The sequence below is a fragment of the Pseudophryne corroboree genome, chromosome 7 (assembly GCF_028390025.1).
Source record: "Pseudophryne corroboree isolate aPseCor3 chromosome 7, aPseCor3.hap2, whole genome shotgun sequence".
Lineage (NCBI taxonomy): Eukaryota > Metazoa > Chordata > Amphibia > Anura > Myobatrachidae > Pseudophryne > Pseudophryne corroboree.
Genome location: NC_086450.1, coordinates 353,429,804 through 353,447,036, shown reverse-complemented (window position 1 = coordinate 353,447,036; position 17,233 = coordinate 353,429,804). Strand labels below are relative to the sequence as shown.

Here is a 17,233-nt window from a genome sequence, read left to right as displayed (position 1 = left end):
GATAAGGACTTTCATGGTGCTTCATGTACTGTAACTTTGTGTGGTTGGATGCTGAAAGAGAAGAATTGCAACCAGTGTATAGAGAGGAAAACGTGCCAAACAAAGCTTTAAAAGGTAAACAAAGAGGCAATACGTGTATATATTTAAATTGTAAAATTGTTCTTTGTTACATTTTTTTACTTTTTGTAATTAAATTATCATTAAACACAATACACGCGAATGGGCTATTTTATCAAATATCTTCACACCCAATTTATGACAAGTACTTACGACTTACAGAAAAATCATCAGTAAATCAACTTTTGCAGCCCTGTGTTATTACAGCTGATCATTACCTTTATAAAATGACCCTTTTCCCAGCATATATAAACCAATACCACATTGTATCAACTAATTAACCTGTTAAAGTGGATCATGAGTCCTTTGAAAAACATATCTGTGCGTATATTTATGAAGTTTGTTTGTGTGTATGTATGATAATAGTGTAAAAATGCCATACTTGGATCATTGAATTCCACCAAAGTGTACTGTCGTGTTACATTTTCAGATGATGCAGAAATACTGTTGATAAGAATCCTGGTGGCTTCTTGTAGCAATGACAGAGACGTAGAGCCGGTTGTGTCCACAACAAAGGTCAATGATGGGATTACTAGGGGTAAAGGATATATATAAATTTGTATGAGTTAATTGAACTTTATATTTGGAATGTATTCAATACTGTAACATGTTTAAATAATGCAAATTATATTAAAATCAAACAAAAATATAAGGATGTTAGCAAAAGCTCATTTAGCTATAAAGGTCCTTTACACAGTTGACTTTCCAAATGTAGAACTGCATACAAAGAAAAAGGTTGCAGGTGCACAATTCAAACATTACCAAATTATTAATAATAATAATTGCAATAAAATTTTGCATTTTAAGCGAGGTTCTTCGCATAGTTATGGCCATAAGTAACGGCTTGCCCACCGCGTCCAGGTGACCTCATTAGTCGGGCAAGTCCCTAACATTTTGGGGGGTACAAATCTAGGGTGCGGGACCCCCCAAAATGAAGCAGCTGAGTGACCCCAGGGCAACACAAAAGTGAAAAAATATATAGTAAAAAAGTGAAAATAGGTTAGTGAGAGAGGCTGCTGAAAACAGCAGGGGTAAATTAGTGAGAGGTAATGAAGGGGAAGATAAAGTAGTGAAAGGTAAAGTAGTGAAAAGTGAAGGTAGGAAATGAATTACATTGAAACAAAACACACGATAGGGATGAAAGTAAATATGAAAATAAGTGTTAATATGTGTTGCTCCTGAGGCAAAACAGCCACAACAGTCCAGGGGGACCCACACCCCGGAAATGCACCCCCATCTGATAATCCAATATACATTTGTGCAGGACTCACCTTGCTCTGCATGCAGTCTAAGAAATGTCAGGAACCTAATTAAAACCAATATATAGGACAGGTGGGCGTGGGTGCTACCACCAGGCAGAAGGGGTCTCTGGCCTTCTATTGTGTATGTGAATACACAGCATTAGGTATACAGGGGAGGGGTCCTGGGGTGCACACCGGTAATGAGAGGTGCGACCCTGCGGAGACCTTTCAGTAGAACTGCATACAAAGAAAAAGGTTGCAGGTGCACAATTCAAACATTACCAACTTATTAATAATAATAATTGCAATAAAATTTTGCATTTTAAGCGAGGTTCTTCGCATAGTTATGGCCATAAGTAACGGCTTGCCCACCGCGTCCAGGTGACCTCATTAGTCAGGCAAGTCCCTAACATTTTGGGGGGTACAAATCTAGGGTGCGGGACCCCCCAAAATGAAGCAGCCAAAATGTTAGGGACTTGCCCGACTAATGAGGTCACCTGGACGCGGTGGGCAAGCCGTTACTTATGGCCATAACTATGCGAAGAACCTCGCTTAAAATGCAAAATTTTATTGCAATTATTATTATTAATAATTTGGTAATGTTTGAATTGTGCACCTGCAACCTTTTTCTTTGTATGCAGTTCTACTGAAAGGTCTCCGCAGGGTCGCACCTCTCATTACCGGTGTGCACCCCAGGACCCCTCCCCTGTAGACTTTCCAAATGTAACTCTTTAGCTGATAAAATAAATAACAATAATTATATAAATCAGAGATGTGCGTGGACCCCAGTGTTTTGGTTTGGTTCTAATTCATCATCGTGTTTTGTTTTTTGCAAAACCACCTTCAAGTGTTAAAAATCAATTTTCAATGTCAATAAACATTGAAAAAAAATCAATAAAAATCGATAAAACCAGATAAAATCATGGAATTTGGACCTGTTAACATGCTATCCAAAACCTTAGTTCAGTGTTAAATCTAAGTTCCGAACTGAAACAAAGCCGAACCAGGACTCGATTCCACAACGCAAAAGTGATTCCGAACCGGGACTTAGGCCCTCATTCCGAGTTGATCGCTAGCTGCCGTTGTTCGCAGCGCAGTGATCAGGCAAAAAATCGACACTTCTGCGCATGCGTTTGGACGCAATGTGCACGCGCTGTACTTTCACAACAAATGATGCAGTTTCACACAAGGTCTAGCGACGCTTTTCAGTCGCACTCCTGACCGCTGAGTGATTGACAGGAATGGGGCGTTTCTGGGAGGTAACTGGCTGTTTTCAGGGAGTGTGCTGAAAAACGCAAGCGTGTCAGATAAAAATGCAGGCGTGCCTGAGAAAATGGGGGAGTGGCTGGCCGAACGCAGGGCGTGTGTGTGACGTCAAAACAGGAACCAAATAGTCTGAAGTGATCGCAAGCTAGGAGTAGGTCTGCAGCTACTCAGAGACCGCTCGAAATTTTTTTGCATCTGTTCTACGATCCTTTCGTTCGCACTTCTGCTAAGCTAAGATACACTCCCAGAGGGCGGCGGCTTAGCATTTGCACTGCTGCTAAAAGCAGCTAGCGAGTGATCAACTCGGAATGATGGCCTTAATTTGACTCGGGACCCCTAAGTTTGGGTGTGTTCGTAATTCAGGAAAAGCAAACTGCATATCTCTAATATAAATGTTCTGTGCCCTGATTTCCTCTACTTAATAGAAATAAATTCTTAGAGATATATGCTAAAATTTAACATACCGTTGTAATAATCAGCATGCTCATATTGTCTAAATATTGGAAATTATGAAGGGTGACATTTGAGAAATAAACAAGTATTTAGTTATCCTATATAATAAATGGCTAACACTGCTCCTCACCTCTGTTATGTGCGCTGGTGGCCACGAGAGGGAACCAAACAGACCAAATGATTCCTTTGTGTGCTGCAAGCTGTCACAGGTGAAAGTGAAAGTGGTACTGCAGGGAGATGTAACAGCCTCCTTACCTTCTGCTGCAAATAATAATACTGATCTGACTGTTTCACACTTGCTGCATATGGTAATAGGGGGCTGGGGAGAGAGAGAGTGGGGGAAGTGGCAGATAGGGACTGGGAGGTGGAGAGCGGGGTAGAGGCAGATAAGGACTGAGGGAGAGAATAAGAATTTACTCACCAGTAATTCTATTTCTCGTAGTCCGTAGTGGATGCTGGGGACTCCGTAAGGACCATGGGGAATAGACGGCTCCGCAGGAGACTGGGCACATCTAAAGAAAGATTTAGGACTATCTGGTGTGCACTGGCTCCTCCCCCTATGACCCTCCTCCAAGCCTCAGTTAGGAACTGTGCCCGGAAGAGCTGACACAATAAGGAAGGATTTTTGAATCCCGGGTAAGACTCATACCAGCCACACCAATCACACCATATAACACGTGATAGGAACCCCGGTTAACAGTATGATAACAACTGGAGCCTCTGAAGAGATGGCTCACAACAAAACCCGATTTTTTGTAACAATAACTATGTACAGGTATTGCAGACAATCCGCACTTGGGATGGGCGCCCAGCATCCACTACGGACTACGAGAAATAAAATTACCGGTGAGTAAATTCTTATTTTCTCTGACGTCCTAGTGGATGCTGGGGACTCCGTAAGGACCATGGGGATTATACCAAAGCTCCCAAACGGGCGGGAGAGTGCGGATGACTCTGCAGCACCGAATGAGAGAACTCAAGGTCCTCCTCAGCCAGGGTATCAAATTTGTAGAATTTTGCAAACGTGTTTGCCCCTGACCAAGTAGCAGCTCGGCAAAGTTGTAAAGCCGAGACCCCTCGGGCAGCCGCCCAAGATGAGCCCACCTTCCGTGTGGAATGGGCTTTTACAGATTTAGGCTGCGGTAAGCCTATCGCAGAATGCACCAGCTGAATAGTGCTACAAATCCAGCGCGCAATAGACTGCTTAGAAGCAGGAGCACCCAGCTTGGCGGGTGCATACAGGATAAACAGCGAGTCAGTCTTTCTGACTCCAGCCATCCTGGAAATATAAATTTTTAGGGCCCTGACTACGTCCAGCAACTTGGAATCCTCCAAGTCCCTAGTAGCCGCAGGCACCACAATAGGTTGGTTCAAGTGAAAAGCTGAGACCACAGTCTTAAGTGGTTCGAACCAATGTGATTTCAGGAATGCCAAAACCACATTGAGATCCCAAGGTGCCACTGGGGGCACAAAAGGAGGCTGAATATGCAGAACTCCTTTGACAAAAGTCTGAACTTCGGGCAGTGAAGCCAGTTCTTTTTGGAAGAAAATCGACAGAGCCGAAATCTGGACCTTTATGGACCCCAATTTGAGGCCCAACGTCACCCCTGCTTGCAGGAAGTGCAGGAATCGACCCAGTTGAAATTCCTCCATCGGGGCCTTCATGGCCTCACACCAAGCAACATATTTTCGCCAAATGCGGTGATAATGTTTTGCGGTGACATCCTTCCTGGCTTTGATCAGGGTAGGGATGACTTCCTCCGGAATACCCTTTTCCTTCAGGATCCGGTGTTCAACCGCCATGCCGTCAAACGCAGCCGCGGTAAGTCTTGGAACAGACAGGGTCCCTGCTGCAGCAGGTCTTGTCTGAGCGGCAGAGGCCAAGGGTCCTCTGTAAGCATCTCTTGAAGTTCCGGGTACCAAGCTCTTCTTGGCCAATCCGGAACCACGAGTATGGTTTTCACTCCTCGCCTTCTTATTATTCTCAGTACCTTGGGTATGAGAGGTAGAGGAGGAAACACATAAACCGACTGGTACACCCATGGTGTCACTAGAGCGTCCACCGCTATCGCCTGAGGGTCTCTTGACCGGGCGCAATATCTTTTCAACTTCTTGTTGAGGCGGGACGCCATCATGTCTACCTGTGGTTTTTCCCACCGGTTGACCAGCATTTGGAAAACTTCTGGATGAAGTCCCCATTCTCCCGGGTGGAGGTCGTGCCTGCTGAGGAAGTCTGCTTCCCAGTTGTCCACTCCCGGAATGAACACTGCCGTCAGTGCTAACACAGGATTCTCTGCCCATCTGAGAATCCTTGTGGCTTCTGCCATCGCCACTCCTGCTTCTCGTGCCGCCCTGTCTGTTTACATGGGCGACCGCCGTGATGTTGTCTGACTGGATCAGTACCGGCTGGTTTTGAAGCAGGGGTCTTGCCTGGCTTAGGGCATTGTAAATGGCCTTTAGCTCCAGGATATTTATGTGAAGAGAAATCTCCTGATTTGACCACAGTCCCTGGAAATTTCTTCCCTTTGTGACTGCCCCCCAGCTCCGAAGGCTGGCATCCGTGGTCACCAGGACCCAGTCCTGTAGTCCGAATCTGCGGCCCTCTAGTAGATGAGCCCTCTGCAGCCACCACAGCAGCGACACCCTGGTTCTGGCCGATAGGGTTATCCGCTGTTGCATCTGGAGATGGGACCCGGACCATTTGTCCAACAGGTCCCACTGGAACGTCCGTGCGCGGAACCTTCCGAATGGAATTGTTTCGTACGAAGCTACCATTTTTCCCAGGACTCGTGTGCATTGATGTACCGACACTTTTCCTGGTTTTAGGATGTCTCTGACCAGAGATGACAATTCCTCTGCTTTTTCCAGTGGAAGAAACTCTTTTCTGGTCTGTGTCCAGAATCATTCCCAGGAACAGAAGACGTGTCGTCGGGACCAGCTGTGACTTTGGAATGTTTAGAATCCAGCCGTGCTGTTGTAGCACTTCCTGAGAAAGTGCCACCCCCCCTATCAACTGTTCTTTGGACCTCGCCTTTATCAGGAGATCGTCCAAGTACGGGATAATTAAAACTCCCTTCTTGAGAAGGAGTATCATCATTTCGGCCATTACCTTGGTAAAGACCCTCGGTGCCGTGGATAATCCAAACGGCAGCGTCTGGAACTGATAGTGACTGTCCTGTACCACAAATCTGAGGTACTCCTGGTGCGGAGGGTAAATGGGGACATGCAGGTACGCATCCTTGATGTCCAGGGATACCATGTAATCCCCCTCCTCCAGGCTCGCAATAACCGCCCTGAGCGATTCCATCTTGAACTTGAACCTTTTGGTATAAGTGTTCAAGGCTTTTAAATTTAAGATGGGTCTCACCGAACCGTCCGGTTTCGGTACCACAAACATTGTGGAGTAGTAACCCTTTCCTTGTTGAAGGAGGGGTACCTTGACGATCACTTTCTGTGAATACAGTTTTTGAATAGCCACCAACACTGCCTCCCTGGCAGAGGGAGTTGCCGGCAAGGCAGATTTTAGGAAACGGCGGGGGGGAGACGTCTCGAATTCCAGCCTGTACCCCTGAGATACTACTTGAAGGACCCAGGGATCCACTTGTGAGAGAGCCCACTGTGTGCTGAAAAACCTGAGACGCGCCCCCCACCGTTCCCGATTCCGCCTGAGCAGCCCCAGCGTCATGCTGTGGACTTAACGGACGCAGGGGAGGACTTCTGCTCCTGGGAACTAGCTGTGTGCTGCAGCTTTTTCTCCCTTCCTCTGCCCCTCGGCAGAAAGGATGAGCCTCTAGCCCGCTTATTTTTCTGGGGCCGAAAGGACTGTACCTGATAATACGGTGCTTTCTTTTGCTGTGGGGTAGCCTGTGGCAAAAAAGTCGATTTCCCAGCAGTAGCTGTGGAAACGAGGTCTGAAAGACCTTCCCCAAAAAGTTCCACCCCTTTATAGGGTAAAACTTCCATGTGCCGCTTGGAGTCGGCATCACCTGACCATTGCCTAGTTCATAACCCCCGTCTGGCGGCAATGGACATAGCGCTTATTTTTGATGCCAGCCGGCAAATATCCCTCTGTGCATCACGCATGTATAAGACCGCGTCTTTAATATGGTCAATCGTTAGCAAAATATTGTCCCTATCCATGGTATCAATGTTTTCCGACAGGGAGTCTGACCACGCAGCAGCAGCACTGCACATCCAAGCTGATGCAATAGCGGGTCTCAATATAATGCCAGTGTGTGTGTATATAGCTTTTAGGGTACTTTCCTGCTTTCTATCAGCAGGTTCTTTTAGGGCGGCCGTATCCGGAGACGGTAGTGCCACCTTCTTTGATAAGCGTGTCAGCGCTGTATCTACCCTAGGGGGTGTTTCCCAGCGTGACCTATCCTCTGGCGGGAAAGGGTACGCAGCCATTAACCGTTTAGAAATGATCAATTTCTTATCTGGGGAAGACCACGCTTCCTCACACACCTCATTTAATTCGTCAGATGCAGGAAAAACTACTGGTAGTTTTTTCTCACCAAACATAATACCCTTTTTTGTGGTACCTGGGGTATCATCAGAAATGTGTAATACATTTTTCATAGCCTCAATCATATAACGGGTGGATCTATTGGAGGGTACACTCGTCTCATCATCGTCGACACTGGAGTCGGTATCCGTGTCGACACCCGTATCTGTCATCTGAGGTAGCGGGCGTTTTATAGCCCCTGATGACATTTGAGACGCTTGGACAGGCACAAGCTGAGTAGCCGGCTGTCCTATGTCGTCAAACCTTTTATGTAAGGAGCTGACACTGTCACGTAATTCCTTCCATAAGTCCATCCACACTGGTGTCGACCCCGCAGGGGGTGACATCACATTCACAGGCATTTGCTCCGCCTCCACATCATTATCCTCATCATACATGTCGACACAGCAGTACCGACACACAGCAGACACACAGGGAATGCTCTTACAGAGGACAGGACCCCACAAAGCCCTTTGGGGAGACAGAGGGAGAGTATGCCAGCACACACCAGGGCGCTATATAACACAGGGATATCACTATACAGAGTGTTTTCCCCTATAGCTGCCTATATATTATATATATATATATATATATACTGCGCCTAAATTGTGCCCCCCCTCTCTTTTTTACCCTTTCTGTAGTGCAGGACTGCAGGGGAGAGCCAGAGAGCTTCCTTCCAGCGCAGCTGTGAGGGAATAATGGCGCCAGTGTGCTGAGGGAGTTGGCTCCGCCCCTTTTTCGGCGGGCTTTCTCCCGCTATTTTATCGTTTCTGGCAGGGGTTAATATACACCTATATAGCCTCTGGCGCTATATATGGTGTTAGTTTTGCCAGCCAAGGTGTTATTATTGCTGCTCAGGGCGCCCCCCCCCCAGCGCCCTGCACCCATCAGTGACCGCAGTGTGTGGTGTGCATGAGGAGCAACGGCGCACAGCTGCAGTGCTGTGCGCTACCTTGGAGAAGACAGAAGTCTTCAGCCGCCGATTTTCCGGACCACCTTCTTGTTTCTGGCTCTGTAAGGGGGACGGCGGCGCGGCTCCGGGAACGGACGACGAGGTCGGGTCCTGTGTTCGATCCCTCTGGAGCTAATGGTGTCCAGTAGCCTAAGAAGCCCAAGCTAGCTGCAAGCAGGTAGGTTCGCTTCTTCTCCCCTTAGTCCCTCGTTGCAGTGAGCCTGTTGCCAGCAGGTCTCACTGAAAATAAAAAACCTAAACTATACTTTCTTCTAGGAGCTCAGGAGAGCCCCTAGTGTGCATCCAGCTCGGCCGGGCACAGAAATCTAACTGAGGCTTGGAGGAGGGTCATAGGGGGAGGAGCCAGTGCACACCAGATAGTCCTAAATCTTTCTTTAGATGTGCCCAGTCTCCTGCGGAGCCGTCTATTCCCCATGGTCCTTACGGAGTCCCCAGCATCCACTAGGACGTCAGAGAAAGGGGGGATGGGTTGGATAGGGACTGGGGAGAGAGTGGAGTGGTAGAGGCAGATAGGGACCGTGGAGATAGAGATGCAGATTTGTTCAATATAGTATTACATGTCTATATATAATAAATGCTAACACTGCTCCTCACCTCTGTGGTGCTGCCAGTCACTGGCAGGTGCCTGACAGAGTTCGGTTCAGGAAACACACCCACAACCCCCCCCCCCCCCAGGAAATACTGCCCCTATATACACTGCACCCCTATCCTCTTACATATTCTGCACCTCCAACCATATACTACCCCTATATACACACTGCACCACCATACCCCCCCATATAGTGTCCCCTATATAGAGGACACCCTCCTCTTCCGTATACTGCTCCTGCAATATACTGCATACTCTGCACCCCCTCCTCCATATACTATGCTGCAACCCCAGGTTACTTGCGATCCTGGGACTTAGCAACAAGCAGCAGCAGTAACCAGGAACCACCAGACGGTCCCACAGTGTTCAAAGCAGAGGCTCCAGGGACACGTGTGGGGGGAGAAGGTAAATAAGTCCGATAGGAAGGGGTGAGACCCTGTATGGGGTGAGCAGTGCCATGACCGGTAGGAGGAGAGGTCGGTGCCTGGGCTTTAGATGATGCGGGTGAGGAAGAGGCAGATAAATGTCTCAACTGCTTTTAATATACTTTGTGCCAGCGAAGTGGCTGGTACCTGTGCCCACCCATCCCACACAACCCGCACAAGCCATTCCCAGACCCCTCCAGCCAGCTGCTGGTAGCTACTGGTCTCCTCTACCCCCAGACTGGCTGGGAGCTGTGTGGGGACTGGTGAACTTATACGTGCCAGTCCATTACAGATAAACAGAATATATAGGCATTCTCTATTGACCTCCTGCATAACAGATAAATACCTCTAGACTCCTCTATATGTTGTTTCTGCTCTTATAACTTTTTATACATTTTATAATTTTTTATAATTTTTAGATTTCACATTTTTATTTACATATTTACAGTATATACATATTTTTAAATATCTACATGTAAAATCTTCGTCCTCACATTTTTATATATCCAGCTTTTGTATAAATAAAATATGTTATAATTTTACTAGGGATGTGCACTTGAAATTTTTCGGGTTTTGTGTTTTGGTTTTGGGTTCGGTTCCGCGGCCGTGTTTTTGGTTCGACCGCGTTTTGGCAAAACCTCACCGAATTTTTTTTGTCGGATTCGGGTGTGTTTTGGATTCGGGTGTTTTTTTTCAAAAAACCCTAAAAAACAGCTTAAATCATAGAATTTGGGGGTCATTTTGATCCCAAAGTATTATTAACCTCAAAAACCATCATTTCCACTCATTTTCAGTCTATTCTGAATACCTCACACCTCACAATATTATTTTTAGTCCTAAAATTTGCACCGAGGTCGCTGGATGACTAAGCTAAGCGACCCTAGTGGCCGACACAAACACCTGGCCCATCTAGGAGTGGCACTGCAGTGTCACGCAGGATGGCCCTTCCAAAAAACACTCCCCAAACAGCACATGACGCAAAGAAGAAAAAAAGAGGCGCAATGAGGTAGCTGTGTGAGTAAGCTAAGCGACCCTAGTGGCCGACACAAACACCTGGCCCATCTAGGAGTGGCACTGCAGTGTCACGCAGGATGGCCCTTCCAAAAAACACTCTCCAAACAGCACATGACGCAAAGAAGAAAAAAAGAGGCGCAATGAGGTAGCTGTGTGAGTAAGCTAAGCGACCCTAGTGGCCGACACAAACACCTGGCCCATCTAGGAGTGGCACTGCAGTGTCACGCAGGATGGCCCTTCCAAAAAACACTCCCCAAACAGCACATGACGCAAAGAAGAAAAAAAGAGGCGCAATGAGGTAGCTGTGTGAGTAAGCTAAGCGACCCTAGTGGCCGACACAAACACCTGGCCCATCTAGGAGTGGCACTGCAGTGTCACGCAGGATGGCCCTTCCAAAAAACACTCCCCAAACAGCACATGACGCAAATAAAAATGAAAGAAAAAAGAGGTGCAAGATGGAATTGTCCTTGGGCCCTCCCACCCACCCTTATGTTGTATAAACAGGACATGCACACTTTGACCAACCCATCATTTCAGTGACAGGGTCTGCCACACGACTGTGACTGAAATGACGGGTTGGTTTGGACCCCCACCGAAAAAGAAGCAATTAATCTCTCCTTGCACAAACTGGCTCTACAGAGGCAAGATGTCCACCTCATCATCATCCTCCGATATATCACCGTGTACATCCCGCTCCTCACAGATTATCAATTCGTCCCCACTGGAATCCACCATCTCAGCTCCCTGTGTACTTTGTGGAGGCAATTGCTGCTGGTCAATGTCTCCACGGAGGAATTGATTATAATTCATTTTAATGAACATCATCTTCTCCACATTTTCTGGAAGTAACCTCGTACGCAGATTGCTGACAAGGTGAGCGGCGGCACTAAACACTCTTTCGGAGTACACACTTGTGGGAGGGCAACTTAGGTAGAATAAAGCCAGTTTGTGCAAGGGCCTCCAAATTGCCTCTTTTTCCTGCCAGTATAAGTACGGACTGTCTGACATGCCTACTTGGATGCGGTCACTCATATAATCCTCCACCATTCTTTCAATGGTGAGAGAATCATATGCAGTGACAGTAGACGACATGTCCGTAATCGTTGTCAGGTCCTTCAGTCCGGACCAGATGTCAGCATCAGCAGTCGCTCCAGACTGCCCTGCATCACCGCCAGCGGGTGGGCTCGGAATTCTGAGCCTTTTCCTCGCACCCCCAGTTGCGGGAGAATGTGAAGGAGGAGATATTGACAGGTCGCGTTCCGCTTGACTTGACAATTTTCTCACCAGCAGGTCTTTGAACCCCAGCAGACTTGTGTCTGCCGGAAAGAGAGATCCAAGGTAGGTTTTAAATCTAGGATCGAGCACGGTGGCCAAAATGTAGTGCTCTGATTTCAACAGATTGACCACCCGTGAATCCTTGTTAAGCGAATTAAGGGCTCCATCCACAAGTCCCACATGCCTAGCGGAATCGCTCCCTTTTAGCTCCTCCTTCAATGCCTCCAGCTTCTTCTGCAAAAGCCTGATGAGGGGAATGACCTGACTCAGGCTGGCAGTGTCTGAACTGACTTCACGTGTGGCAAGTTCAAAAGGTTGCAGAACCTTGCACAACGTTGAAATCATTCTCCACTGCGCTTGAGACAGGTACATTCCACCTCCTATATCGTGCTCAATTGTATAGGCTTGAATGGCCTTTTGCTGCTCCTCCAACCTCTGAAGCATATAGAGGGTTGAATTCCACCTCGTTACCACTTCTTGCTTCAGATGATGGCAGGGCAGGTTCAGGCGTTTTTGGTGGTGCTCCAGTCTTCTGTACGTGGTGCCTGTACGCCGAAAGTGTCCCGCAATTCTTCTGGCCACCGACAGCATCTCTTGCACGCCCCTGTCGTTTTTTAAAAAATTCTGCACCACCAAATTCAAGGTATGTGCAAAACATGGGACGTGCTGGAATGTGCCCATATTTAATGCACACACAATATTGCTGGCGTTGTCCGATGCCACAAATCCACAGGAGAGTCCAATTGGGGTAAGCCATTCCGCGATGATCTTCCTCAGTTGCCGTAAGAGGTTTTCAGCTGTGTGCGTATTCTGGAAACCGGTGATACAAAGCGTAGCCTGCCTAGGAAAGAGTTGGCGTTTGCGAGATGCTGCTACTGGTGCCGCCGCTGCTGTTCTTGCGGCGGGAGTCCATACATCTACCCAGTGGGCTGTCACAGTCATATAGTCCTGACCCTGCCCTGCTCCACTTGTCCACATGTCCGTGGTTAAGTGGACATTGGGTACAACTGCATTTTTTAGGACACTGGTGAGTCTTTTTCTGACGTCCGTGTACATTCTCGGTATCGCCTGCCTAGAGAAGTGGAACCTAGATGGTATTTGGTAACGGGGGCACACTGCCTCAAGAAATTGTCTAGTTCCCTGTGAACTAACGGCGGATACCGGACGCACGTCTAACACCAACATAGTTGTCAAGGCCTCAGTTATCCGCTTTGCAACAGGATGACTGCTGTGATATTTCATCTTCCTCGCAAAGGACTGTTGGACAGTCAATTGCTTGGTGGAAGTTGTAAAAGTGGGCTTACGACTTCCCCTCTGGGATGACCATCGACTCCCAGCAGCAACAACAGCAGCGCCAGCAGCAGTAGGCGTTACACGCAAGGATGCATCGGAGGAATCCCAGGCAGGAGAGGACTCGTCAGAATTGCCAGTGACATGGCATGCAGGACTATTGGCATTCCTGGGGAAGGAGGAAATTGACACTGAGGGAGTTGGTGGGGTGGTTTGCGTGAGCTTGGTTACAAGAGGAAGGGATTTACTGGTCAGTGGACTGCTTCCGCTGTCGCCCAAAGTTTTTGAACTTGTCACTGACTTATTATGAATGCGCTGCAGGTGACGTATAAGGGAGGATGTTCCGAGGTGGTTAACGTCCTTACCCCTACTTATTACAGCTTGACAAAGGCAACACACGGCTTGACAAATGTTGTCCGCATTTCTGGTGAAATACTTCCACACCGAAGAGCTGATTTTTTTGTTATTTTCACCAGGCATGTCAACGGCCCTATTCCTCCCACGGACAACAGGTGTCTCCCCGGGTGCCTGACTTAAACAAACCACCTCACCATCAGAATCCTCCTTGTCAATTTCCTCCCCAGCGCCAGCAACACCCATATCCTCCTCATCCTGGTGTACTTCAACACTGACATCTTCAATCTGACTATCAGGAACTGGACTGCGGGTGCTCCTTCCAGCACTTGCAGGGGGCGTGCAAATGGTGGAAGGCGCATGCTCTTCACGTCCAGTGTTGGGAAGGTCAGGCATCGCAACCGACACAATTGGACTCTCCTTGTGGATTTGGGATTTCGAAGAACGCACAGTTCTTTGCGGTGCTTTTGCCAGCTTGAGTCTTTTCAGTTTTCTAGCGAGAGGCTGAGTGCTTCCATCCTCATGTGAAGCTGAACCACTAGCCATGAACATAGGCCAGGACCTCAGCCGTTCCTTGCCACTCCGTGTGGTAAATGGCATATTGGCAAGTTTACGCTTCTCCTCCGACAATTTTATTTTAGATTTTGGAGTCCTTTTTTTACTGATATTTGGTGTTTTGGATTTTACATGCTCTGTACTATGACATTGGGCATCGGCCTTGGCAGACGACGTTGCTGGCATTTCATCGTCTCGGCCATGACTAGTGGCAGCAGCTTCAGCACGAGGTGGAAGTGGATCTTGATCTTTCCCTAATTTTGGAACCTCAACATTTTTGTTCTCCATATTTTAATAGGCACAACTAAAAGGCACCTCAGGTAAACAATGGAGATGGATGGATACTAGTATACTTATGGATGGACCAGCGACTGCCGACACAGAGGTAGCTACAGCCGTGGACTACCGTACTGTGTCTGCTGCTAATACAGACTGGATGATAATGAGATGAAATTAATATATATATATATATATAATATCACTAGTACTGCAGCCGGACAGGTATATATATTTATTATGTAATGACTGATGACGGACCTGCTGGACACTGTCAGCTCAGCAGCACCGCAGACTGCTACAGTAAGCTACTATAGTAGTATGTATAAAGAAGAAGAAAGAAAAAAAAAAAACAACACGGGTAGGTGGTATACAATTATGGATGGACCAGCGACTGCCGACACAGAGGTAGCTACAGCCGTGGACTACCGTACTGTGTCTGCTGCTAATATAGACTGGATGATAATGAGATGAAATCAATATATATATATATATATAATATCACTAGTACTGCAGCCGGACAGGTATATATATTTATTATGTAATGACTGATGACGGACCTGCTGGACACTGTCAGCTCAGCAGCACCGCAGACTGCTACAGTAAGCTACTATACTATAGTAGTATGTACAAAGAAGAAAGAAAAAAAAAACCACGGGGAGGTGGTATACAATTATGGATGGACTGCCGAGTGCCGACACAGAGGTAGCTACAGCCGTGGACTACCGTACTGTGTCTGCTGCTAATATAGACTGGATGATAATGAGATGAAATCAATATAATATCACTAGTACTGCAGCCGGACAGGTATGTATATTTATTATGTAATGACTGATGACGGACCTGCTGGACACTGTCAGCTCAGCAGCACCGCAGACTGCTACAGTAAGCTACTATACTATAGTAGTATGTACAAAGAAGAAAGAAAAAAAAAACCACGGGGAGGTGGTATACAATTATGGATGGACTGCCGAGTGCCGACACCGAGGTAGCTACAGCCGTGGACTACCGTACTGTGTCTGCTGCTAATATAGACTGGATGATAATGAGATGAAATCAATATAATATCACTAGTACTGCAGCCGGACAGGTATGTATATTTATTATGTAATGACTGATGACGGACCTGCTGGACACTGTCAGCTCAGCAGCACCGCAGACTGCTACAGTAAGCTACTATACTATAGTAGTATGTACAAAGAAGAAAGAAAAAAAAAAAACCACGGGGAGGTGGTATATAATTATGGATGGACTGCCGAGTGCCGACACAGAGGTAGCTACAGCCGTGGACTACCGTACTGTGTCTGCTGCTAATATAGACTGGATGATAATGAGATGAAATCAATATAATATCACTAGTACTGCAGCCGGACAGGTATGTATATTTATTATGTAATGACTGATGACGGACCTGCTGGACACTGTCAGCTCAGCAGCACCGCAGACTGCTACAGTAAGCTACTATACTATACTATAGTAGTATGTACAAAGAAGAAAGAAAAAAAAAACCATGGGGAGGTGGTATACAATTATGGATGGACTGCCGAGTGCCGACACAGAGGTAGCTACAGCCGTGGACTAACGTACTGTGTCTGCTGCTAATATAGACTGGATGATAATGAGATGAAATCAATATAATATCACTAGTACTGCAGCCGGACAGGTATGTATATTTATAATGTAATGACTGATGACGGACCTGCTGGACACTGTCAGCTCAGCAGTACCGCAGACTGCTACAGTAAGCTACTATACTATAGTAGTATGTACAAAGAAGAAAGAAAAAAAAAACCACGGGGAGGTGGTATACAATTATGGATGGACTGCCGAGTGCCGACACAGAGGTAGCTACAGCCGTGGACTAACGTACTGTGTCTGCTGCTAATATAGACTGGATGATAATGAGATGAAATCAATATATATGTATATATAATATCACTAGTACTGCAGCCGGAGAGGTATATATATTTATTATGTAATGACTGATGACGGACCTGCTGGACACTGTCAGCTCAGCAGCACCGCAGACTGCTACAGTAAGCTACTATAGTAGTATGTATAAAGAAGAATGAAAAAAAAAAAAACACGGGTAGGTGGTATACAATATTATATATATATATATTATATACAATTATATATGTATATATATATATATATATATATTAAACAGGTGGTGATTGATTATTAAACTGGTGGTCAGGTCACTGGTCACACTATCAGCAACTTGCAAGTAGTACTCCTAAGCAGACAATAACAAAATATATTATACTTGTCTGGTGGTCAGTGTGGTCACAATGGCAGTGTGGCACTGACTCTGGCAGCAAAAGTGTGCACTGTACGTTATATGTACTCCTGAGTCCTGCTCTCAGACTCTAACTGCTCCCCACTGTCAGTGTCTCCCCCACAAGTCAGATAATTAATACAGTCACACTATCTAATCTATATCACTTCAGCAAGTAGTAGTAGTATAGTAGTACTCCTCCTAATAATGCTCCCCAAAATTACTACTACTGTGTCTCTCTCTACTGTCTCACTCTCTTCTCTAAACGGAGAGGACGCCAGCCACGTCCTCTCCCTATGAATCTCAATGCACGTGTGAAAATGGCGGCGACGCGCGGCTCCTTATATAGAATCCGAGTCTCGCGATAGAATCCGAGCCTCGCGAGAATCCGACAGCGGGATGATGACGTTCGGGCGCGCTCGGGTTAACCGAGCAAGGCGGGAAGATCCGAGTCGCTCGGACCCGTGAAGAAAAAACTGAAGTTCGGGCGGGTTCGGATTCAGAGGAACCGAACCCGCTCATCCCTAAATTTTACTAGGGCTATCTGATCAACTTTTTAACCTATTTTCTATGACCTCAATATTATCTTGCTATAAACCCAACACAACGAGTCGCTG

At 46.7% G+C, this 17,233-nt stretch overlaps 1 protein-coding gene across 1 annotated transcript in view; it reads right to left on the bottom strand.

Moving 5' to 3' along the window:
• The window catches only part of LOC134944183 (pancreatic secretory granule membrane major glycoprotein GP2-like), a 110,710-nt gene that overhangs the window by 12,190 nt on the left and 81,287 nt on the right, over positions 1-17,233 (bottom strand). Inside the window, exon 8 of the mRNA XM_063932759.1 lies at positions 500-649. Within this exon, the coding sequence (XP_063788829.1) occupies positions 500-649 (150 nt within the window). The remainder of the gene's footprint in view (positions 1-499; positions 650-17,233) is intronic.